Here is a 19571-nt window from a genome sequence, read left to right as displayed (position 1 = left end):
CCAAAATAAGGCATACCAAGAAGTCCTATTGAAAGATGTACAATAGTGCTAATAATCTCTAAGATGGCCTGAAAATTCATTTCCACGCCTCATTATGGATGTTAAAGCTAGAAAATGGTGTGGATCAAAACAAATATAGAGGCTTGAAATTCTTGAAAATTGATAATCGAGATAATGTGCAATATTTTTAGGACCTAAAATCCTTCTTTTTTATATCTACACATCCTAGGGTCGAGATGATCAAATAGAAAGTTGAGTCGCTTAACTGAGATTTTTTATGTTCATCTTATATTTTTGCAATACAAGGTTGACACCTCATATAAACTTTTTCTTTTAGTTTTTAGGGTAAACTTTTTCTTTTAGTTTTTAGGGCAGTTTATTGTTGAGAGTTTCAACTAGTTTTTGGGTGTTCTCATTGGTAATCTAATTTCAAAATAATTAATACTCTTGTTCTCCGGTAAGCCCTGTAGGCGACATAATGAGCAATCATTCATTAAATGTTGTAAAAAATGAATGAATTGCAGAAAAAGGGTCAAACGCTTTCTTTTTCTTCAACATTTTCAGATCCCATGAAATTTCAATGAGTTTTTTAAAACTTTGGTAACAGTAATATAGAATTTCGAACTTCTTGTCTTTTTTTCACTAGACTGACTACCATCATATTTTTGGATAGTAGGTAGCTAGTCCTTGGTTTGGAAATCGAATGTCTAAAACCTTGGAATCATTTATTCATATATTTTCTCTTTGATTGATATCGCCACCGCTGCTAGATAACCATGGATTATATAGTAAGCATGGGTAAAAGGAAGGATGTAAACCAGCTTTAGATTAAACATATTTACAGTTAGTATTCCACAACAGAATTCAGCTATCGAAGATGTCAAGATCCAAGGGACCGAAAAAACATCTATCTAATTAATAGTATACTTTTGAATGCCTAAAAACTTTTGCAAAAAAGAAATCTCTCTCAACCTTGACAATATGATCCTGGGATATCAGTCTTATCTCTAACTGTATACCGGCCTTCTCCTACATTCATTCCAGATGTCTGGAGCCGCTTCCGTTTCCTTATAAGCTGCACCGCAGTGTCTATATCATTCTTCACCTCCTCAGAGTCAGGCTGCACATCCACAGAAGAAGAACCAGAAGCATTTAGGAAAGACACTTTATACTCCCTAGAAGAAGAACCAGAAACAAAACTATAATAATCAATGAATCGTGATGGTGAAGGTTTCTACCTTGATTTCTAAAGCCCTGTCAAAACTTTTGAGAGAGGCTTCCGGCTCTCCAAAATTCAGCTGAGCTCTTCCAAGGGTAATCCACGCCTGTGAAAAGCGATGTTATCATTGAGTCAAAAGTCTAATGCCCAAAGTAAAGAGAATTTGTAAGGGACCTTCCATGCCCCATATTACTTCAGTAGAAGATGCACATTTTATAGGTACCAAGTCCAAGATAAATAGCATGTCTGAAATAGATGGTATGGATCCCCCATTGAAGGTTACGCAAATAGAAAAAATATGTTTACAAAGAACCAAAACAAAACTATAGCTCAAAGGCACCAAGTATAACCAATTTTATGCAATACGTCCATGATGGATGAAAGCATGTATTACACAAGTGATCTCAATGAGCCATGATGATAATGAATGCAAATTGAACAAAATAAATCGGTAGGTCTTCCCACTCTCAACAGATATCTCTCGCATATCAGACAAAACAGTACGTTATACTATAATAGTAATTAATGAAACGATGATCCTCAAAAGCATGAACAAACTGAAGTAGGTTTGCATTGTGGGAACCAGTAAGAATGGACTAGAAAATGATCAATCACATTGTGGCATATATATAAATTGTTACTACCAAACTTTTGTCACGTTAGACTCATACGGATGTTCAAGCATCTACCAAACATAATTACAAAGAGATGTCCTGCTACAAACAGAACTCAGTTTATGCTCTATTTGCCCCAAAACAAAAGCAAAAAAAAGCAATAAGGAAGTATTTACTTATGCTCTATGTATACCATTAAAAATTATATTAATAGTAATAAATGTCATAGCCTATCCCCTCAGGTGAAAAATGCATGTGTTAACTTTTACAAATGGTATATCAGTACATGCACCATGTTTTAGTCACGACTTTCCTTTTCTCTCTGACAGAACATTGTAGCCACATATTAGCCATGCATCCGAGTTATATAAGAAAAGTACTTTCTATCTTTTAGTTCGTCATTTGACAAACAGTGGCGAAACAATATGGACAGATTATTGATTGTTCCTCCCTTTCATCAAAGAAGGCATCATATTAACGAAAAGATGTTCCTCCAAGCAGCACATAATACGGGGCATCTGAAAGACAAACACCCACTTCAATGAGGCTCATTGTCTAGCCCTGTCACAAAGCACCAGCCATAGGAGAGGAGCCTCCAGGCAGAATTATACCAATTCAAACTTGCTGGATCTCTGACTTTGAAAGTCCGGAATTCAAGAAAAATAGTGTTGAAATCAATCAATCTCATCTCAATTTTCTCCAAAATAGTCACGGAACAACTGGCAACTTATACTTCACTTAAGGGCCCTCCGCAATCAGATAACAATTAGGAAAATCAATGGTGATAAATATTTTAGATTCATTTTAGAAATTCTTGCATATGATTCACAAAAAAGATGAGGATATCTCCAATAAAACCAACTTAAAATGATTCATAATTTGCCCCAACGAGGGCCGATGCAAGTTTCATTCATCTTCTATAAGCCAGCTTCTCCAAGGGTCTCGAAGTTTTAGACTTTCCAAAAGAAAAAGTAAAAAGGATTACCATGAAGCATTTTGTAGCATGCTTAACACCCAATGACTGGTATTCCTCAAATTGATAAGCACGAGCATATATCTAATAATCCAAAAACCTAGTTTGTTACTGAACGTGAACATTCCTTTCTATGACTCAAAAACACAAGAGAAGAAACATCATAAATGGGAGTCTTTTTAAATAAATTGGCACATCCAAACACCCATTATGTGAAGTCACAAACTTAACAAACACTTTCTATCAACGTAGCATCCCAATGAAGGACCCTTCCAGGGATTTGGCTCCTGGCTCAGTTGATAGGGCATTAAGAGCCACAGTGCAACTTTCAAGGTTCAAACTGCACTTCTAAACAAAAAAAAAAAATAGCACAAAGTTCAAACTGCACTTCTAAACAAAACAAAAATAGAATTGATCTCAACTCCATTGAATATTGAAGCAGGAAGGAAATGCGGGACATTAATTCCACCTTTTTCCTGAACCTCAAACACATAAAAATCAGCAATAATGAAAAAAAAGCATAGCTATAAATCAAGCCAAGAGAAGAAATTTTTTCTTTCATAAAACAAAATTTATTCCAATAACATAAGCATTCGATAATATGATTTCCCACCTTTTATAAGCATATCATCATCATCATCATCATCATCATCATCGTGATCATCATCATTAGAGCCTTTTCCCAACTATTTGGGGTCGGCTACATGAATCCTAGTCCGTCATTCTACTCTATCACAGGCTATACCTTCAATGTGGTTTCATAAGCATATGAAACCTTAAATACTAACTTGAAATCTAATTGGTTGAGAAAAGGCTCTGATGATGATGATCTAATTAAACAATTTAAGACTCTAAAATATCCCTAAAAAATACTAAAATTCCAAAAATACCACTATAAACAGTCCCATCAATAGTATCCGTGAACAGTACCCACAAATAGTAACTAATGAATAGTAAAAAAAGAAAAAAAATAGAAACCAAGTACTAAAAAATAGAAATTAAGTGTTGACACTATAATTCCTAAAAAAAAATAACTCTAAAAACATATATACACCCACATCTATGAAATCAAAAAATAAATAAATAAAATTAATTTTTTGAATCATCCAACTCTTTATCTTCATTATTCTCCCCTGGTTAGAGAAAACTCGTCCTCACATTTTGAAATGGGTTAATACAAATCCTCCTCTCAAAACAAGGTCTCTCTCAACCAGAATATTATGCACTGATATTAGGGCTTGATCTTGGGACCATGAGTTACAGACCTGATCAAAATATCTTCACTAGTTGTTAAGGATTTTGGTGCATCCAGCTATAGTAGCCTGCCTTTGTGGGATGGAATCCTCTAGTTGGAAAGAGGAAAGAACAGCCCCTCCACTGGTGAGAGAAAAGAGCTCTTTACGGTCATTGTCTCCAGTTGCCGCCCCTTTTATCTCTTCACCACCACCACTATCGTGGTCATTACCATCATTGCAATGACCATCACCATCACAAGCAACTTGTTCTTTTTCATAGATAGGAACTCCAAGTTCTTCATTTTCGCCCAATCGTTCACAAAAGTGGGACCAACCGCTGATTTAAAAAATATTGAATCCAATTGAAGATTGGATTTAGGGGTGGCAACGAATTGGGTATGGGTCGGGTCCTGCTGGACCCATACCCGGACCCGGACCCGAACCCGAACCCGATGGATCCATAGATCCCATACCCGGACCCGGACCCGAACCCGGTGGATCCATAGATCCCATACCCGTACCAGTACCCGAAAAGCAGGTTTGGACCCAGGACCGGCCCGTACCCGGAATGCTCTCTTCTCCCCTCTCTCTCTCTGTCTAAGCTCCCTAGATGCTCTCTTCCCCTCTCTCTGAGCTCCTCTCTCTCTCTCTCTCTCTCTCTCTCTCTCTCTCTCTCTCTCTCTCTCTCTCTCTCTAAGCTCCTCAGTCCTCAAAAAATCCTTATCTTTAACAGAGACTCTTTGTCTCTCTTTTTTTGAGAGAGAGACATTTCCAATTTTCATTTCACAAGCATTTTCACAATAACAATGGCACAAACAAAACACCATTCACTTCACTCTACAGAGACTGATAGAGGGAGACAAAGACGTGTAGAGACAGAGAGAAAGATAGAGAGAATTAGAAGCAGAGAAATGGAGAGAGAAATAGAGGGATAGAGAGAAAAAGACAGATATAATGAGAGAGAGAGAGCCACTAGCCCTCTCCTATTCAAAACCAAAGCAGAAACCCTAACCCCTTAACCCATTCCTCTCTACGCTCATACAAATTTTCATCACACACCTGCAAATCAAAGAACCACACATCTCCAATAACACAAGATCAGCCTCATGTCCAAGAAAACCAGTTACATCTTTTGACTCTGCAACAAAGCTTCCCGAAACCATTATTTGAGCTCGGACTCTCTCTCTAAACCAAAGCACCGCAGCTGAATTTTTGGCATTGCAGCTGGAAACAAATCCTCGAAGCCACAGATCCAAATGCTGAAGTTTCAGAGGAGGCTAGGTTTTGGTGACGTGACTTGAGAAGACAGGGCTCTTTACCATGAAGGGACCTGTGATGTGAGCTTGTATCTTCTCTCTTTAGAAGGACGTTTGGATTGCAGAAGAGGCTAGGGTTTCGCCTCTCTTCTCTCTCTAGGAGGAGATTTGGGTTGCAGAGGAGGCTAGGGTTTCACTGAGTTGGGCTTCACGATGGGGTTTGGGGAAAATCGATGGGTTAAATGGATGGTGATGGCCTAATGGATGGGTTAAATGAATGGGTTAAATTGACAACGAATACGGGTCGGATATGGGTCGGGTCCTGCTGGACCCGTACTCGGACCCGAGACTATTCGGGCATGATATCTTGGACCCGAACCCTACCCGCGGGGACCCGAACCCTACCCGCGGGTACCCGGACCCAAGTTGGGTATACCCACCGGGTCCCAGGTTGGGTATGGGTCCACTGCCACCCCTAATTGGATCTTTATTATTCTCCTTCAGAATTATGCTCCCGTTGATGCCATCGTGCATCAAACCCATCTACGTAACTTGCCCTGTTATCAGTTTGTTCCTACTCAAACTCATAATCAGATTCGCACCAATCTCCACAAAAGCCCTGATGATTGGATCTATCCCTGTAGATTTCTCCTCATTTAGGGCACGCTATTTCTGGTCTCGCTTGCACAACAGCCATGTAATCCTCTACGTCAAAGTTGACTTCCTTACGCAATGGGATCAGATTGGCATCCCTACGGCTAAGACCTCCACAAGCAGCCGCTATCTCTAACTCTCTTTGAACTAAGTTCTAATACTACTTGATACAAGAAGAGAGGTGAAAAATTAAATCCACCTTTTTTCTAGGACCTCAAAAAGTAAAAAAAATAGCAATAATAGAGAAAAAACATGGCTATAAATCAAGCCAAGAGAGAAGAACTTTCTTCTTTCATAAAATAAAATTTCTTCTAATAACATAAACATCCAACCTCCGACCTTTTATAAGCTTATGAAACCTTAAAAGTGTTAAATTAATGTAAGATCCAAGTAAACAATTTACGACTCTAAAATACCCCTAAACAATACTAAAAATCTAGAAATACTTCTGTGACAGTAACATGTGAATAGTAACCCAAAAACAATACTGAAGAATAGTACCCATGAATAGTAACCAATTAATAGTAAAAAATAAAATAAAATTAATAGAAAATAAAATAAAAATAATAGAAACTAAGTGTTGGATATTAACCCACATTATAATTCCTAAAAATATCAATCCTAATAAAAAATAAAACATAAACCCACATCCATGAAATTAAACAAATAAAATTAAATTTTTGAATCACCCAACTCTCGATCCCCTTCAAATACCTACCTTTGAATCTTCATACTATCCTTTGAAAGCCCATCATCTGAGCTTATATACGAAAACCAAACAAAAGGAAGCATAAAACCAAATGTCTGGAACACTGTAATAAACAATAATAAAACAATTGAATAAAAATCACACATACAATAATTAGACAATCCAAAACTATGGCCCAAACATAACAGGCTCATGTATTCCCATGTCAATCAAGATTTCCTATAAATAAGTCCAAGAAACAGTGGATTATATTGCTTTGCACAATACGCAGATCATCATCATCATCATCATCATTTTAGCCTTTTCCAAATTAATTGGGGTCGGCTATATGAATCCTAGTTCTCCATTCTGTTCTATTAAAGGCCATATCCTCAGTGAGGCCAAAAGTCCTCATATCTATACTATAAGTTTCTCAAGATTCACGATGAGTTTTGGCAAAATTTTACATTAGCTGCCTACTTAACACAACCACGCCCCTTTACCCGGGTATGGGATAGTTCCCATTATTAGTTAAGGCATAATCCAGGGTAATTACAAATTTAATTTCAACTTGCAGCTAGGATAGATCTTTTGATTGAACATTTATCAAGAGAGACCACATTCACTTGCAAAGCATGTTCAATGTCACATACAAAATAACAGCTAATAGAATTCATTTTTGGATTTACAAGTCCCTGATGCACAGAAACTAGAAAACGACTGGTAATTTCTGTCCAGACATTGACCTAAACAAAAAAAGATAGGCAATTGGTCCAACGCTCTGAAAACATATTGCAGAAAGTCAATACTGTAGTCATGTCCAGAGCCATGTCAAGGGATCATAATTTGATGTTCTGCTTCACAAAATAATTTAGCAGTCACTTTAATGTAAAATACTAATGCAAGTAAAACCAACACGGGTAAGTTCTGTGCAGCTGGTTGGCATAATTAAAAGCAGGATTTTTAAGTCCCAGTAAAATACATCAACAATTTTGCAGTCTTGGAACTGTGAAATATCTATGCAAGTAAATTCTGTAATGATGCATGTTACTAAAGGTGGACTGTTTTCAAATGCACAAAAAAGGCACACCCAAAAAATGCATTAACATTTTATCCTCAAAATGGAAGAATAAATAGCCTCATGAAAGCAACAACATTAGCATATGGCTGTCAGCAAAGATAAGATGAATAGTAGACCATGGTCCATTTATCAAAATAAAGAAACTCATGGTCCAAAGTTCCATTAAAAAGTCAGAACCACCAAGTAATGACGAACCTCTGCCCATGACGGCTCCAGTTCTGTAGCACCTGTGTGAAGAAAGAGAGAGAGAGAGAGAGAGAGAGAGAGAGAGAGAAAGTCTTGGAAGTCAGGAGTGGCATTTTATAGCAAAGTGACTACGATTATATCAGAAAAATACAATTTTACAATCAGTACAAAAGCAAATGCTACAAATATAAAGAGAAATCTGGAGTGCTCAGGAATTCTCCCTCAACAGACTTCCAACACAGATATTATCCCTCTACCACTCCCAATATAAATCGATCATAAGCAACCTAAACCAGGTCAAATGTCACAAGAATCATCCATGTCGCAGCGGAGGACCTTCATGAAAAAGTTCCCACCTATCTGGATCAATAAGACCCATAGCAATTTAATTTGCACAGAAGCAAAAGAGCAACCCATGTCATAGCTCAGATCACAAGGTGATATGAGTAAGTTATAGGAAGCGCACCAGCAGGGTCAAGTTAATTTTTCAATCATAAGAAAAACTGAGAGTAGTCAAAATGCGTTCTCGCCAAGTTTTTCTATTTTACCAAGAATATACCTGTTTTGAGATTCAAAGAAACTAACTGAATAGCCATTAACAACAATCACAAATAATGTTTATTTCTATAAAAGCTATTGATATACATTATTATAGAAGAAAATAAGATAAATACATTGTTTGGAGGAAAATTTTCCATCCAAATTCAAATTATTCCATTTGGAAGGTACCAGCCCCATCCACCACCATGGCCAACTCTTTAATCAAGCAGAACAACATTATGCTAATGGGATTAAGCTTTTATCCAATTGGTTGTCCACCTTTCAATTCCAGGTCCTAAAGGATAAGAGTGAATCATTTCATTAAAACCTCAGATTCTTCAAAATGCAACCCAAGGGTTTTCCGGAAACAAGTTCATGGGATGAGATATTGAATGCATGGGTTAGGACCGTAGGATTTTTAATGTGAGGTAATTGTTAAACACAGTCATGCTTGATGAGAGCAAAGAAATGAGGGACAAGAGCCAGGACTGTGACAAATACCAAATAGAAAACATGTGTAGTAGGACATTACAGTACAAAGGAAGAAACTTTCCACAATGCAATACAAGAAGCTGCCCCTACAATGAAGCCAAAGGCAAATGACAAACATGCCGGAATACTCTATGAGAGGTGTTGTGGAGGCCAGGAGAGGTGCACACAGTAGACCTGCGCAACCCATGGCTCAGAATTGCATCAATCTATTCCTCTCGAAGCCTAAGTCGCAATAGATGAACCTCGGAGGCATGATTAAAGGTTGAAAAGACTATTGGGAAATGATTCTATGATGAAGGGGATCCCTCCAATGAAGCCCACAGCCCATATTACAAGCCTATGGTTGCTATAATTTAGAAGGGGGCCCTATGGTGGAGCCTGAAACAAAAGGTATGCGGAATTCAAGGCTAAAAAATCAAAAATGTTCTTCTTTTCTTGATTATTGAATCTAAATTCCACTTACAAGTCATACAATACACTGTTGTACGAGAACATTAAAACCCTAAATACAACCTAGGACCTTTTTCTTTTAGTACTAAATAATAGATACAATCCAGGAATAAAAACCAAGCTTCTACTATCAATATGAGTACAAATAACGTTATTGAAAATCACAGTTAATATGAAAATGTCACTGAAAAACAAAAATAAACAGCCATGGAGACTTATTTGATTATGCCTAAGATCACCCCCATAGGACTTAGTACACCCAACATCCGATTTCCTGACGGATGACGCACTTCAATCCTATTGGTCTTGCTGAATTTTCAAAACAAGGACGCTTCCTTAAGCAATACTTTTTAAACTATGGTTTTAGAGAGCATAGAAACACAATTAGAGCATGTCTCAAAAAGACACCTCCCTTTTTTTAGGGTTAAACTAGTCCTCTCTCTAGAAAACCCTAATTATAGGCATGCCACCCTCTTTAATTTGTCTGTGGGTGGCGTGCCACTAATTGCGAGAGAGAGGAGATGGGCACTATAGAGAGGAGAGAGAGAGAGAGAGAGAGAGAGAATTAGGGTGTTAAGGGGAGAGAGGCTCCAAAATTGTGTGTAATGAGAGGGGGTACACCTTATAAAGACCTCAAGACCCCTCCTAAGCATGCCTATCCAATGACTCACCTTGACCAATAGGAAATTTGGAAATTTGTGAGGTGAGAGAGAATAAATCAGAGGCATCCATTCGACAAATCAGCCATCATGATTTTGGGAGGCTTATTAGGAACTTTAACCCCTTCATATTTGACCCATATCCACTTCTAGTTTAATTAGGATAAAACCAATTTAAAAGCCTTCTAGAATTTCTTAATTTCTCTCTAATTGTAGGAATTCAAAATAATATTTCTTGATAAAAACCAACTTCCACAAAAATAGGTGCACATAATCTTTTCTTTTCTTTTCTTTTTAAAAAGATTATTGAACTAATCACACTTAAAATAATTTCAATTAAAACAAGAACTAAAGAAAAAAGAAGGGAGGTGTGCCACCCCTATGGGTGACATGTGGCCCCTACGAGCCCCACACCCCACCCATTGGGTGTAGCATACATGTGGAGCTGGATCCAAGGGCCCCACATGTGCCCTTCCTTACAAATAAAAATTTGAAAATACCCTTTTTCAAGGAAATTGCAGCAGAAATAATTCTAAAAATTCTGAAAAATTCTAAAATTCATAGAAACACTTCTAACACTGAAAATAAAATATCTAAAAGGGGACATGTATCAAAAGGTCAAAACCAAGTGACTATAAAGGCACTTCACCCGACCCAGTAACCATAACCCATAATTGTCTTCTTAAACCAATTCAACGAAACCCATGACCCACAGTCTTATGCAGGGATTCATGATTAGCTTGTCAAAGCTGGGTAATAAACAGTGGAACCACACTCACAGCATGTGGATTACAGTTTCCCCCTTAAGAGCAAGTCGACCACATATCACTATAGTGCAAGGGAGACTCTCTATGCACATGTACATGTATCCCTCTTCAGGGTTGCTTCCTGGTAATGCGGCCGCCCTAAGTACATGTAGTGCCAAAGTTTGTTGAGGATTTACCCCTGTTCTCACAGGCTACATCCGCACACAGGAGACCACATAGCTCTCCGGACCTAGAAACTATCCATGTGCATCTCTTTGACCTCAACAAGAGATGACCCTTTGTAAAGCTTTTTCGATAGTGCCACATGCTCAAGGGTAAGGGTTTTGGACATGACCAAAGCCATAGACAACCTAACCCTTAGTCAATCAAATAATATACACTTCCACTAAAGTGCATAATCTACTCATAGACCAGCTGACCCTTAGTCAATCAAATAATACACCCTCCCATTGAAGTGTATAATCTACTTTAAATGTCTTTTACGTGCTCTCACGTCCTTTAAAGGCCGCTACCCAATAGAGTGGAAGATTTTGAAATTATATGGGGGAATTATGGAGAATTGGCCAAGAACGGGTGTCACCATCATGAGAGACAATTAGAAGGATAAAGTCAATCAAAGAGATAATCTGAACTTTCTGGTTTATTGCTAATGTGCGACAACCAAGTAAAAGGATGCCTTTTACCACAATATAACGACTTTGTAATAGAGCTGGTCATACCTGGATCCCAACAAAGCAAAGTCAACAATGCCCTCCTATAACTCCACCATCCCCAGTGAAGGACTCTCATAGCTTTTGCTTCAAACCTCAAGAAAAACAGTATATCACCTTTTCCAAGCCATTTGCAGATTACTTGAGATCTAGTTCTCCACACCTATGTGACCAAAAATTCGACTCCTTACAGACTTTCTCTTCATGCATAGTCTACCAGTTGTGTATCTTTTAGGATCTACATCTACATCCTTCAATTTACTATCATTTCAATCACTTAATGCAAACAGCCTTCCCCTGTGACCGTGCTCTTCACCTTCTCTATGGTCAAGACACAACATGTGCATCTTCCAGGCATCGGAAAGCTACTTATTTGCCTTCATGTTTTGCAGAGTATTGCATACACAACTCTTCATTCTCCCTATGCCCTCTTCTAGGTTTGTATATTGGCAGGTGTCTTCTAGCAAAAGCCGGTGCTTGGAAAGTATGCCCACATTACTTTCCTTTTGGTCTTTCCTCTTATCCATCGGCCATCCCCTCGACTAGTGAAATCTTCTTTCAATCCCCTCTCCAGGGTCGCCTTTCTCTCCATAGTCATTCCAATGCACTTGTTCAATTCTCTCCCCTTGCTCCCCCATGGTCCCATTCTAGGACCATGTGAGGATCCATAATAGACACTTATCTTGCAATTGTATTTTCAGCCATGCAAATGTCAAAAAACCATATGCACAAAGAATTGAGTATTACAATCGAAACAAATATGAATTTCTAAACTTATAACAGCATCATACTCCCTTGGAAGAGAGCATACCGCTTGTGCACCTCAAAATTGGACCATGGGCAGGCTAGGCTGGGGAGGCTTTTAAAGAACAAAAGGGCAATCACATTTAAAGTTGTAAAGAAAAGTATAAAGATAAAATCAAATAAACCAAAGAAACACACGGACAGTGGACAAATTGTACCTCAAACAATGTCCAAATATTATGAAATTTTAATAGTTCGGCCTTGAGGCATTATATAACCACTCCACCAATTTCCAAATCAAATTAACTGTTTGATAGGATTTCTGATATTCCCTGCAGCGTAAGACTATATAATCATATTGCTAGGCTGTGGTGAACTCTGTTTAGATTCTATCTGAAGTTTTAGTGACTCAAAAACCACCCAAACAAAGGGTAGAGGATCTTTTGAGATTTTGGATCAATGATTCAGTGGTCAAGGCTTGGTTTTCAAGGTTACAAAAGCAAAGTTCCTCATCTTTCAAATGTCTTAGTGTCCTTTTGTATATAGCATTTGCTGCAGCAAATTTCTACATCCACCAAGCCTTCAACGAGTTGGAAATCCAAAAGAATGTGAGAGACATGCCCAGTACTTCCAACGTCTCATCATGTCATGTCCCTGTCATTATTTGAACTCATCCCCTCACAATGTTAATAAGGTTCTCAGCCCAGAATATGGCTCTTTAATTCATTTTTCAGGAACTTTTTAATCATACAGAAGTTCTACACTCTCTCTCATCCATGCTTCTGAGAAGATTGGGACACTGCTGGACATGTATACACCTAAGCAAACAGATCTGCCGACAAATCCATAGCTTTTCATGCCACAAATAGCAGTTCTGGACGAGCCTTATCCTATGCTTCATGTTCTTCTAAACTTAGAGTGAGTATGTCAGTATCCTAGTACCATAGTTGCTGAAACTGGAAAAAGTTAGGTGCTCAGCTGCTACGTCTACTTCCTAGCCCGCGATGCCAACATTTTTGAGATGTTGGTTGTGATTTAGTTGATTGCATTTAATTTATCAGAAGCATAATATGATTGGTTTGAACTTAATGAATAATTTCCAAATGTTTTATAAAAATCTCTCATGTTCCTTCAGAACCAAGCAGACCAAATGTGTGGAAACACTGAAGGAAATGAAATAGCTGTTTATCTTCATTATAAAGCCAAGTAACAATGCTAGTATACAACTACATGAAGAGAGTAATATTCTCTAATGTCGAACAATGAAAAAAAAATCCCACAAGAAGAACATAAACTTGAATGTGAGGGGAAAACAAGCAAATTTGAAGAGATCATACGGGTTGCTGCTCTCAAAGCTTTCCATGCCTCTCCAAGCTCAAGTAAGACCTGCGCTTTTTGCTCATGTAGCACTGCCCTTTCTGGCATAATAGTGAGGGATGACTCCCACTTTCCAAGTGCCTCACGATACCTACCAATCTTTAATGAAAAAATAATATAACTCTTAGTCGGAATTGATCCAAACAAATACAATAAATAAATAATACTGTATAAGTAAATGTGAAGCAATTGCATACTTGAATCTTGAGAATTTAGATACAAAGGCAACCTTAAAGGATTTAAATCAACAGATTATGCAAGCCGCCACTGGTTGCTTGAAATGCATGCAGCCATGCAAACTCCTAGGTGATGCTTTGGATGCCAAATTATTTAGCTTGTGGCCTTGGGTTCCAGAAGTATGACAGCCAACTTCCATGAAGGAAGGGTTCAAATAAGTCATCCCCCATGCAAACGAATATGACCTACCCAAAACATGGAATAAAACTATCGCATGCTTCAATTTTCAGAAGCACTATCTTATGAATGCAATGATCTGAAGGCAGACTCGATTATCATGTAGAATAGCTAAGCTCAACATAGATCAATTTGAAATTTAGTTGGACCACATGAAAAATATCTTGGACATATAGCGTGAACAATCAATAACATCAGCTCAGTAGAGCAGTTCAATGCCAAGGCTCGTTTCCAAGTACAGGCACAGGATAACAAATAATCGTTACTGCAACATACAGTTTGACAGGAAAGTTTTTTTAGTACTGTGAGTATTAATTAAAGAGTTCTCACAAAGGGCTGAGGAGGCAGTGCAAAGTCGGGTGCTCATTACAAAAAATCATAGTCAGATTTGCAAGGGGATAAAAAATGACAAATTTAGAAGGGGATGGACACCCACAAAAGACGAGCACTTAGCATATGAAGTTGTTGCAAGTTTAGTTGGCTAGTGAAGGGGATCAAAAACCTGCAGTGGCTTCAACTGCAAAAGCTGAGGAAAGAGACAGATTTTAAGGAGCAGATGTAGTCAGATAGCATGGAGAGACGAGAGAAAAAAAGAGGTCAAGAGAGACAGAGGAAGAGAGGGGAACAGTTAGCATGATGGAGAAAACTGCTTAGAGAGAGGGTAGAGAGAAGAATGCCGCGAAATAACAGTAAATTTAACAAAAACGAAAACAAAGAGAGACCTGAACCAAAAACAAAGTAAAAAAAAGCAAGGGGCGTCTTATAGATGCACCATCTCAACAGCCCTCCCCTAGCAAGAGCATTCGCCAATGGCTTCCAGCTAAATATGATAGAAGACGACATGAAGACGCCCCCATAAATGAAAAATGTGGTCAAAGATATTACTGAGTCTCCAAGGATACCGAGAATTCCTGCTAGCCCAACCAAAAATAATTTAGAATCACCCTCCACTATGAGGTTCTGGCCCCAATTCTGATCAAACCTCTTTAAACCTTCTAGGAGTGCTCTAATCTAGGCCCAAGTGGCACACCTATGTAACAATGGAATGAAAAGATGATAGTTGCTTTGGAATCTCTAAAGATACCTCCGACACCACACAGTCCCGAGTTGCCCAAAGAGCAAGGTCTATATTTAGTTTGATGTTTCCCAAGTCCGGAGGGATCCACAAGGTAACCTTGGGTGCTTTGGAGGGTTTGTGTCTCATGTACACCCAATTTCTGATAAGTCCTACAGTAGATTTTGAGGTCTTTGTGGCTAGCGGCCCAAACAATGGTGATATTTCTAGCGTAAATCCACCATGGCTGGTCAGGTTCTCTTCTTTGCCCTAAAAATTCCTAAATTGCCTTCACCATAGATAATCCAAGGATAGGCAAAACCGTGGCCCTCCAGAGGAACAGGCCTGATTTAGGATAAAGGGACGAGAAGTAGGCTGAAAAGAGTTTGACACAAAAGTTATCTGAAAAAAATGTCCAAACAAACAGGTAAAAAGTAAAAACCAACAATTACTTGAGAGTTCAGTCATGCAAAAGCGCTACCTAAGTTCCACTGTATATTCTATTTTAAGGAACAATAAACTACAGAATTGAAGGGATTAGCATGGTTTGAAGCATGGACCATAGTCAACATAAATATAATAGATAATAAATATAAACATTATTATAAATAAATAAATATAACATCACTCTATTGAAGCATGATTAGAGACATAATGAATTTTAATCTTGTATGCCTGGTAAGGGAAGTGGACAAACTTATTCATCTCGCAATTTATTTAGACAGACAACTTGTACAACGTGCACATATCCTATATCATGGTTTGCCGGGCCATGTGTTAATTGATTCACACCATAGAACAAAAGCTCCATGGAATCGCATACATATCACAGTTTCCCGAACTGTATGCTTACAATTGTAGCTTTTTGCATTTGATGGATTCAATAAATGCAGGCATGCATATCTATGGCATCTGTATAAAATCAATAATGGAAAAGCTTCTTGAATCCACATATTTAGTTGTCCTCTTACCATGTCACTTTATAGAATGCCCAAGTCACTAAGCAATCAAACTAAACTCTAAGGGCACATTTATTTGTTGTTAAACTATTTTCTCCTAGAATTGGGTTCCCAGGAAACTAGTATCATAATAGATTGTTTTTTAAGGCCTTTTCTCCCGTGTTTGATAACTGGTCTAGGGAATATGTTTCTTTTGTCTGGTAACATACTGATTTATCAAACCGGCTGGTTTGGTCCCAAGGTGGATCTGCCGATCCTGTAACCAGACCAGTCGGTCCACCAATTATTGATTGGCTTGGAGGACATTCAACCTAGAGGGGTAGACCAGACCAGAATGACCACCGATTTAAATAACAACGCTTCCAGGTTCTAGGAAATCCTCAACCATCAATTACCAACTTGCCTTAAGAAATTTGTTAATTAGCAGTTTGACTCCTTTCTTAGGCGCCCTGGACCCTCCAGGATTCCAAATAACATCAATATAATCAGATTTGCTCCATCTACCTCAGAAGCCACCAGTTACGACCAAGGGATTAAATGTTAAAATTGTTCACTTGCCCACACCAGCCCATAAAAGTCTAATGCTATTCAAATAGGCCTTTAACTTTCTTATGAAACACTATAATCTAGGTTTGTTTCCAATAAATCTACTCAATTTTGTTGTTCAGACATAAAGTCTTCATTCTTATTTTACAATTCAAGAAGGAACCATGACTGTCACTAAACTAATAGAACAACTTGCATTGTAGTCTACTATTCATGAAAGGCTAGCTCATGAACATTTGGTAATTTTATTTGCTTGTATGAATCAAGAGATACTCAAACAATAGCAATGCCAAACATGAACAACTCATTTTAGAAAGGGTAGTCATCGAGATGCGAAGCCTTCTTAGAACCAGGATAAGGCTACCAAAGAGTGAGTCTAGCTGGGAGTGGGCATGACTTTGGCAATTCAAAGACAAAGCCTGGGCTAGGGGTACTTGCATGGCAACTTGACGATGGCGTCAAGCTCTTCAAGTGAGAGAAGGTGGCTAGTCGCAGATGGCCCAAAGTCATCTAACTAAACCAAGATGTATAACTTAGTGCATAGAGGTTGTAAGCATAGCGGTCTATAAAAAAGATAGACATGTGATGGGAAATAAGTAATGGATTGGCCAAGGAGGTGAGCTATCAACTACAAGTCATCGCTTCTACACTCCAAGGAAAAAGCTGTATAAGAAGAGATCCTCACTTTATAAGGAATTGTCACTTCAAAAGGAAGAATTGGTTGAGGTTAACATGATTCAGGGCCCATATCAATGTTGAAATTGGGAAATGTGAAATATTTGGAGAAATGAATCTCCCCAAAACCGAAAGTGAGTATGCCAATGGCGAGTGCGTATGCTAATAGATACAAGACTTGAGGCATTGAATGAATTCTTAAAATCGCTGGAGATCTCTCAGTTTGGGGAATCACAAAAGTAGCAGTCCATCGAAACAAAGGAAGAAAAGTAAATCTATGATTGAACATTTGTACTGGTAGTATCATGTAATTAAAAGTGAAAATTTTCCAAATCCTTGAGATCGTCTATGGGTTTATGAAGCCAAGGTTCAAATACAAATTCTTCAAATGAATCAAAAAACAATTATTCAACTTGTCATTGAAAATAAACAGCTGTAATGACAACTGACGTAAAAACTAAATAGTAAAAACGAAAAAATGCTAAACAAGGTAGAAAAATATATGAATTGTGAAAAAATACATTAATAATGATATGAGTACATGATCTAATCACCTATAAGAGATGTCAAGCAAACCTTGCCTCCTAATAATCAAACTTTCCAAGAGATAGTGGTTTTCAGAAAGTGGAACTTAAAGATAAAACAATGGTTTCTATAAAGCCCAACAAAAGAAGAGGTTGCCCTGAAACAAAACAAGATGTGAGAGAGTGAATGGGGAGAGGTGTAAATTGGAGAGAGAGAGTTTGTGAACCTCACCTCAGCGAGCTTATCTCCTTGGGACTGGTAAAAGTTGGCGATGCGTAGATGATCATCATCTGTGTCTCTGCAAACAGGTGAGGAAGAAGAAGAGGAGAGAGAGGGGGGCCGCTCTTCTTCTTCTTCGTTTTTGCGGAAAGGGAGGTCCGAGGGGCAGGGCTCAAGTGGGCGGCGCCGCTTCCCGCTCTTCTTCCATACCAGCTGCATATCGTATATATTGTGGTGTTCACGAAATTAGGATGTTACGGTGGTCGTGAAGATAGGATTTTGGAGAGAGAGACTGGAATGTTATGGAGTTCGCGAAATTGTGATTTTAGAGAGAGAGATTGGGATGCTATGGAGTTTGCTAAATTACGATTTTAGAGAGAGAATGTTGAGATTGTTTGGGAATGTGAGTGCCCAACCTGCTTCGGTTACGATATAAAGAAAAAACGATTCTAAATCTTAAAAAATAGGTTTTTTTTTTTTGTAAATTTATCAACTTTTATTAAAATTAGAAGTTTGTATAAGGTTGCAACCTTAAAATGTAGAATTATGCTTCAAAAATCTATCGGAAAAGTTGTTTTAATGTTGAAAAAACATCTAATTAAACATCTCGACATTGAGATGTATGAATATGAAAAAATATATATATATAATTTGAATCCCATAAATAGTGTATTTTGCAATCCATATGTTTATAGATCTACTTGATTTTAACTATTTTTGGAGTTTAAATTTTTCTAATTAAACATAAAAATAATTTTTAAGATAATCCTAATAATTTTTTTTACAACAAATTACATGTTATGGTAAAATTTGGAGGCGCACCTTAATTCGATTGTTTAAGGTTACAACCGTATAGAAATCACGCCCTTTATTTAAAGCTAATGTGATACAGTTACAACCTTAAAATGTAGAATTACGCCTCAAAATCTATCGGAAATGTTGTTTTAATGTTGAAAAACTATCTAATTAATCATCTCGACATTGAGATGTATGAATATGAAAAAAAAAAAAAAATTGAGTCCTATAAATAGTGTATTTTGCAATCCATATGTTTATAAATCTACTTGATTTTAACCATTTTTAGAGTTTAAATTTTTCTAATTAAATATAAAAATAGTTTTTAAGATAATCCTAATAATTTTTTTACAACAAAATTACATGTTATAGTAAAATTTGGAGGCGTGCCTTAATTGGATTGTTTAATGTTACAACCTTATAGAAATCACGCCCTTTATTAAAAGCTAATGGGATACAGTTTCATCAATAGATACCAAGGTCTCCAATAAGGATGCACCCCTGTTGGCAAGGTAATAAACCACACTATTGGCTTCTCTATAAACACGCAAAAATGAAATAGAAAGTGAACTCCCCATATCCAAGACCTGAAGTAGCAACGACCTAAATCTCATGGCATCATTGGTTCCTTTTTGCACCATTTTAATAACATTTAGGAATCCCCCTCAATCAAACGAGGCTAAGAGCCTAAATTCCTAGCAGATAACAACTTTAGTCAGTGTAGAAGGGCACAAAATTT

General features: G+C 37.7%; 1 protein-coding gene across 3 annotated transcripts; it reads right to left on the bottom strand.

Annotated features, from left to right (window-relative positions):
• Positions 1 to 799: 799 nt before the first annotated feature.
• Positions 800 to 18469, bottom strand: LOC18436874 (Tetratricopeptide repeat (TPR)-like superfamily protein). 3 transcript variants are annotated; one of them, XM_006847096.4, is made up of 5 exons: positions 18050 to 18469; positions 13606 to 13744; positions 7916 to 7947; positions 1239 to 1325; positions 800 to 1120 (listed from the first exon to the last, which is right to left on the bottom strand). In XM_006847096.4, exons 1-5 carry the CDS (start codon positions 18254 to 18256, stop codon positions 968 to 970), a joined length of 618 nt encoding a protein of 205 aa, XP_006847159.1. In that variant the 5' UTR covers positions 18257 to 18469; the 3' UTR covers positions 800 to 967. The 3 variants fall into 3 exon arrangements, with proteins under 3 accessions (XP_006847159.1, XP_088707599.1, XP_088707598.1); XM_088851473.1 differs by lacking the exon at positions 7916 to 7947 and having other exon boundaries at positions 18050 to 18458; XM_088851472.1 differs by lacking the exons at positions 7916 to 7947; positions 13606 to 13744 and having other exon boundaries at positions 18050 to 18451.
• Positions 18470 to 19571: the final 1102 nt, after the last annotated feature.

This window comes from Amborella trichopoda, chromosome 11 (genome assembly GCF_054954075.1).
Source record: "Amborella trichopoda isolate Santa Cruz 75 chromosome 11, AtrichopodaSantaCruz75HAP2 v2.0, whole genome shotgun sequence".
In the NCBI taxonomy this organism is placed as follows: Eukaryota; Viridiplantae; Streptophyta; class Magnoliopsida; order Amborellales; family Amborellaceae; genus Amborella; species Amborella trichopoda.
The sequence above is the reverse complement of the archived record's forward strand: the minus strand, read 5'-3'. Positions and strand labels throughout refer to the sequence as shown.

Excerpts from the sequence above, each read along its gene's own strand:
- LOC18436874 (XM_006847096.4), bottom strand. The coding sequence starts at position 18,256 with ATGCAGCTGGTATGGAAGAAGAGCGGGAAGCGGCGCCGCCCACTTGAG. Across the intron at positions 13,745-18,049 it reads AAGGAGATAAGCTCGCTGAG|ATTGGTAGGTATCGTGAGGC; the intron begins GTGAGGTTCACA and ends TTTTCATTAAAG. Across the intron at positions 7,948-13,605 it reads AGCTTTGAGAGCAGCAACCC|GTGCTACAGAACTGGAGCCG; the intron begins GTATGATCTCTT and ends TTCTTCACACAG.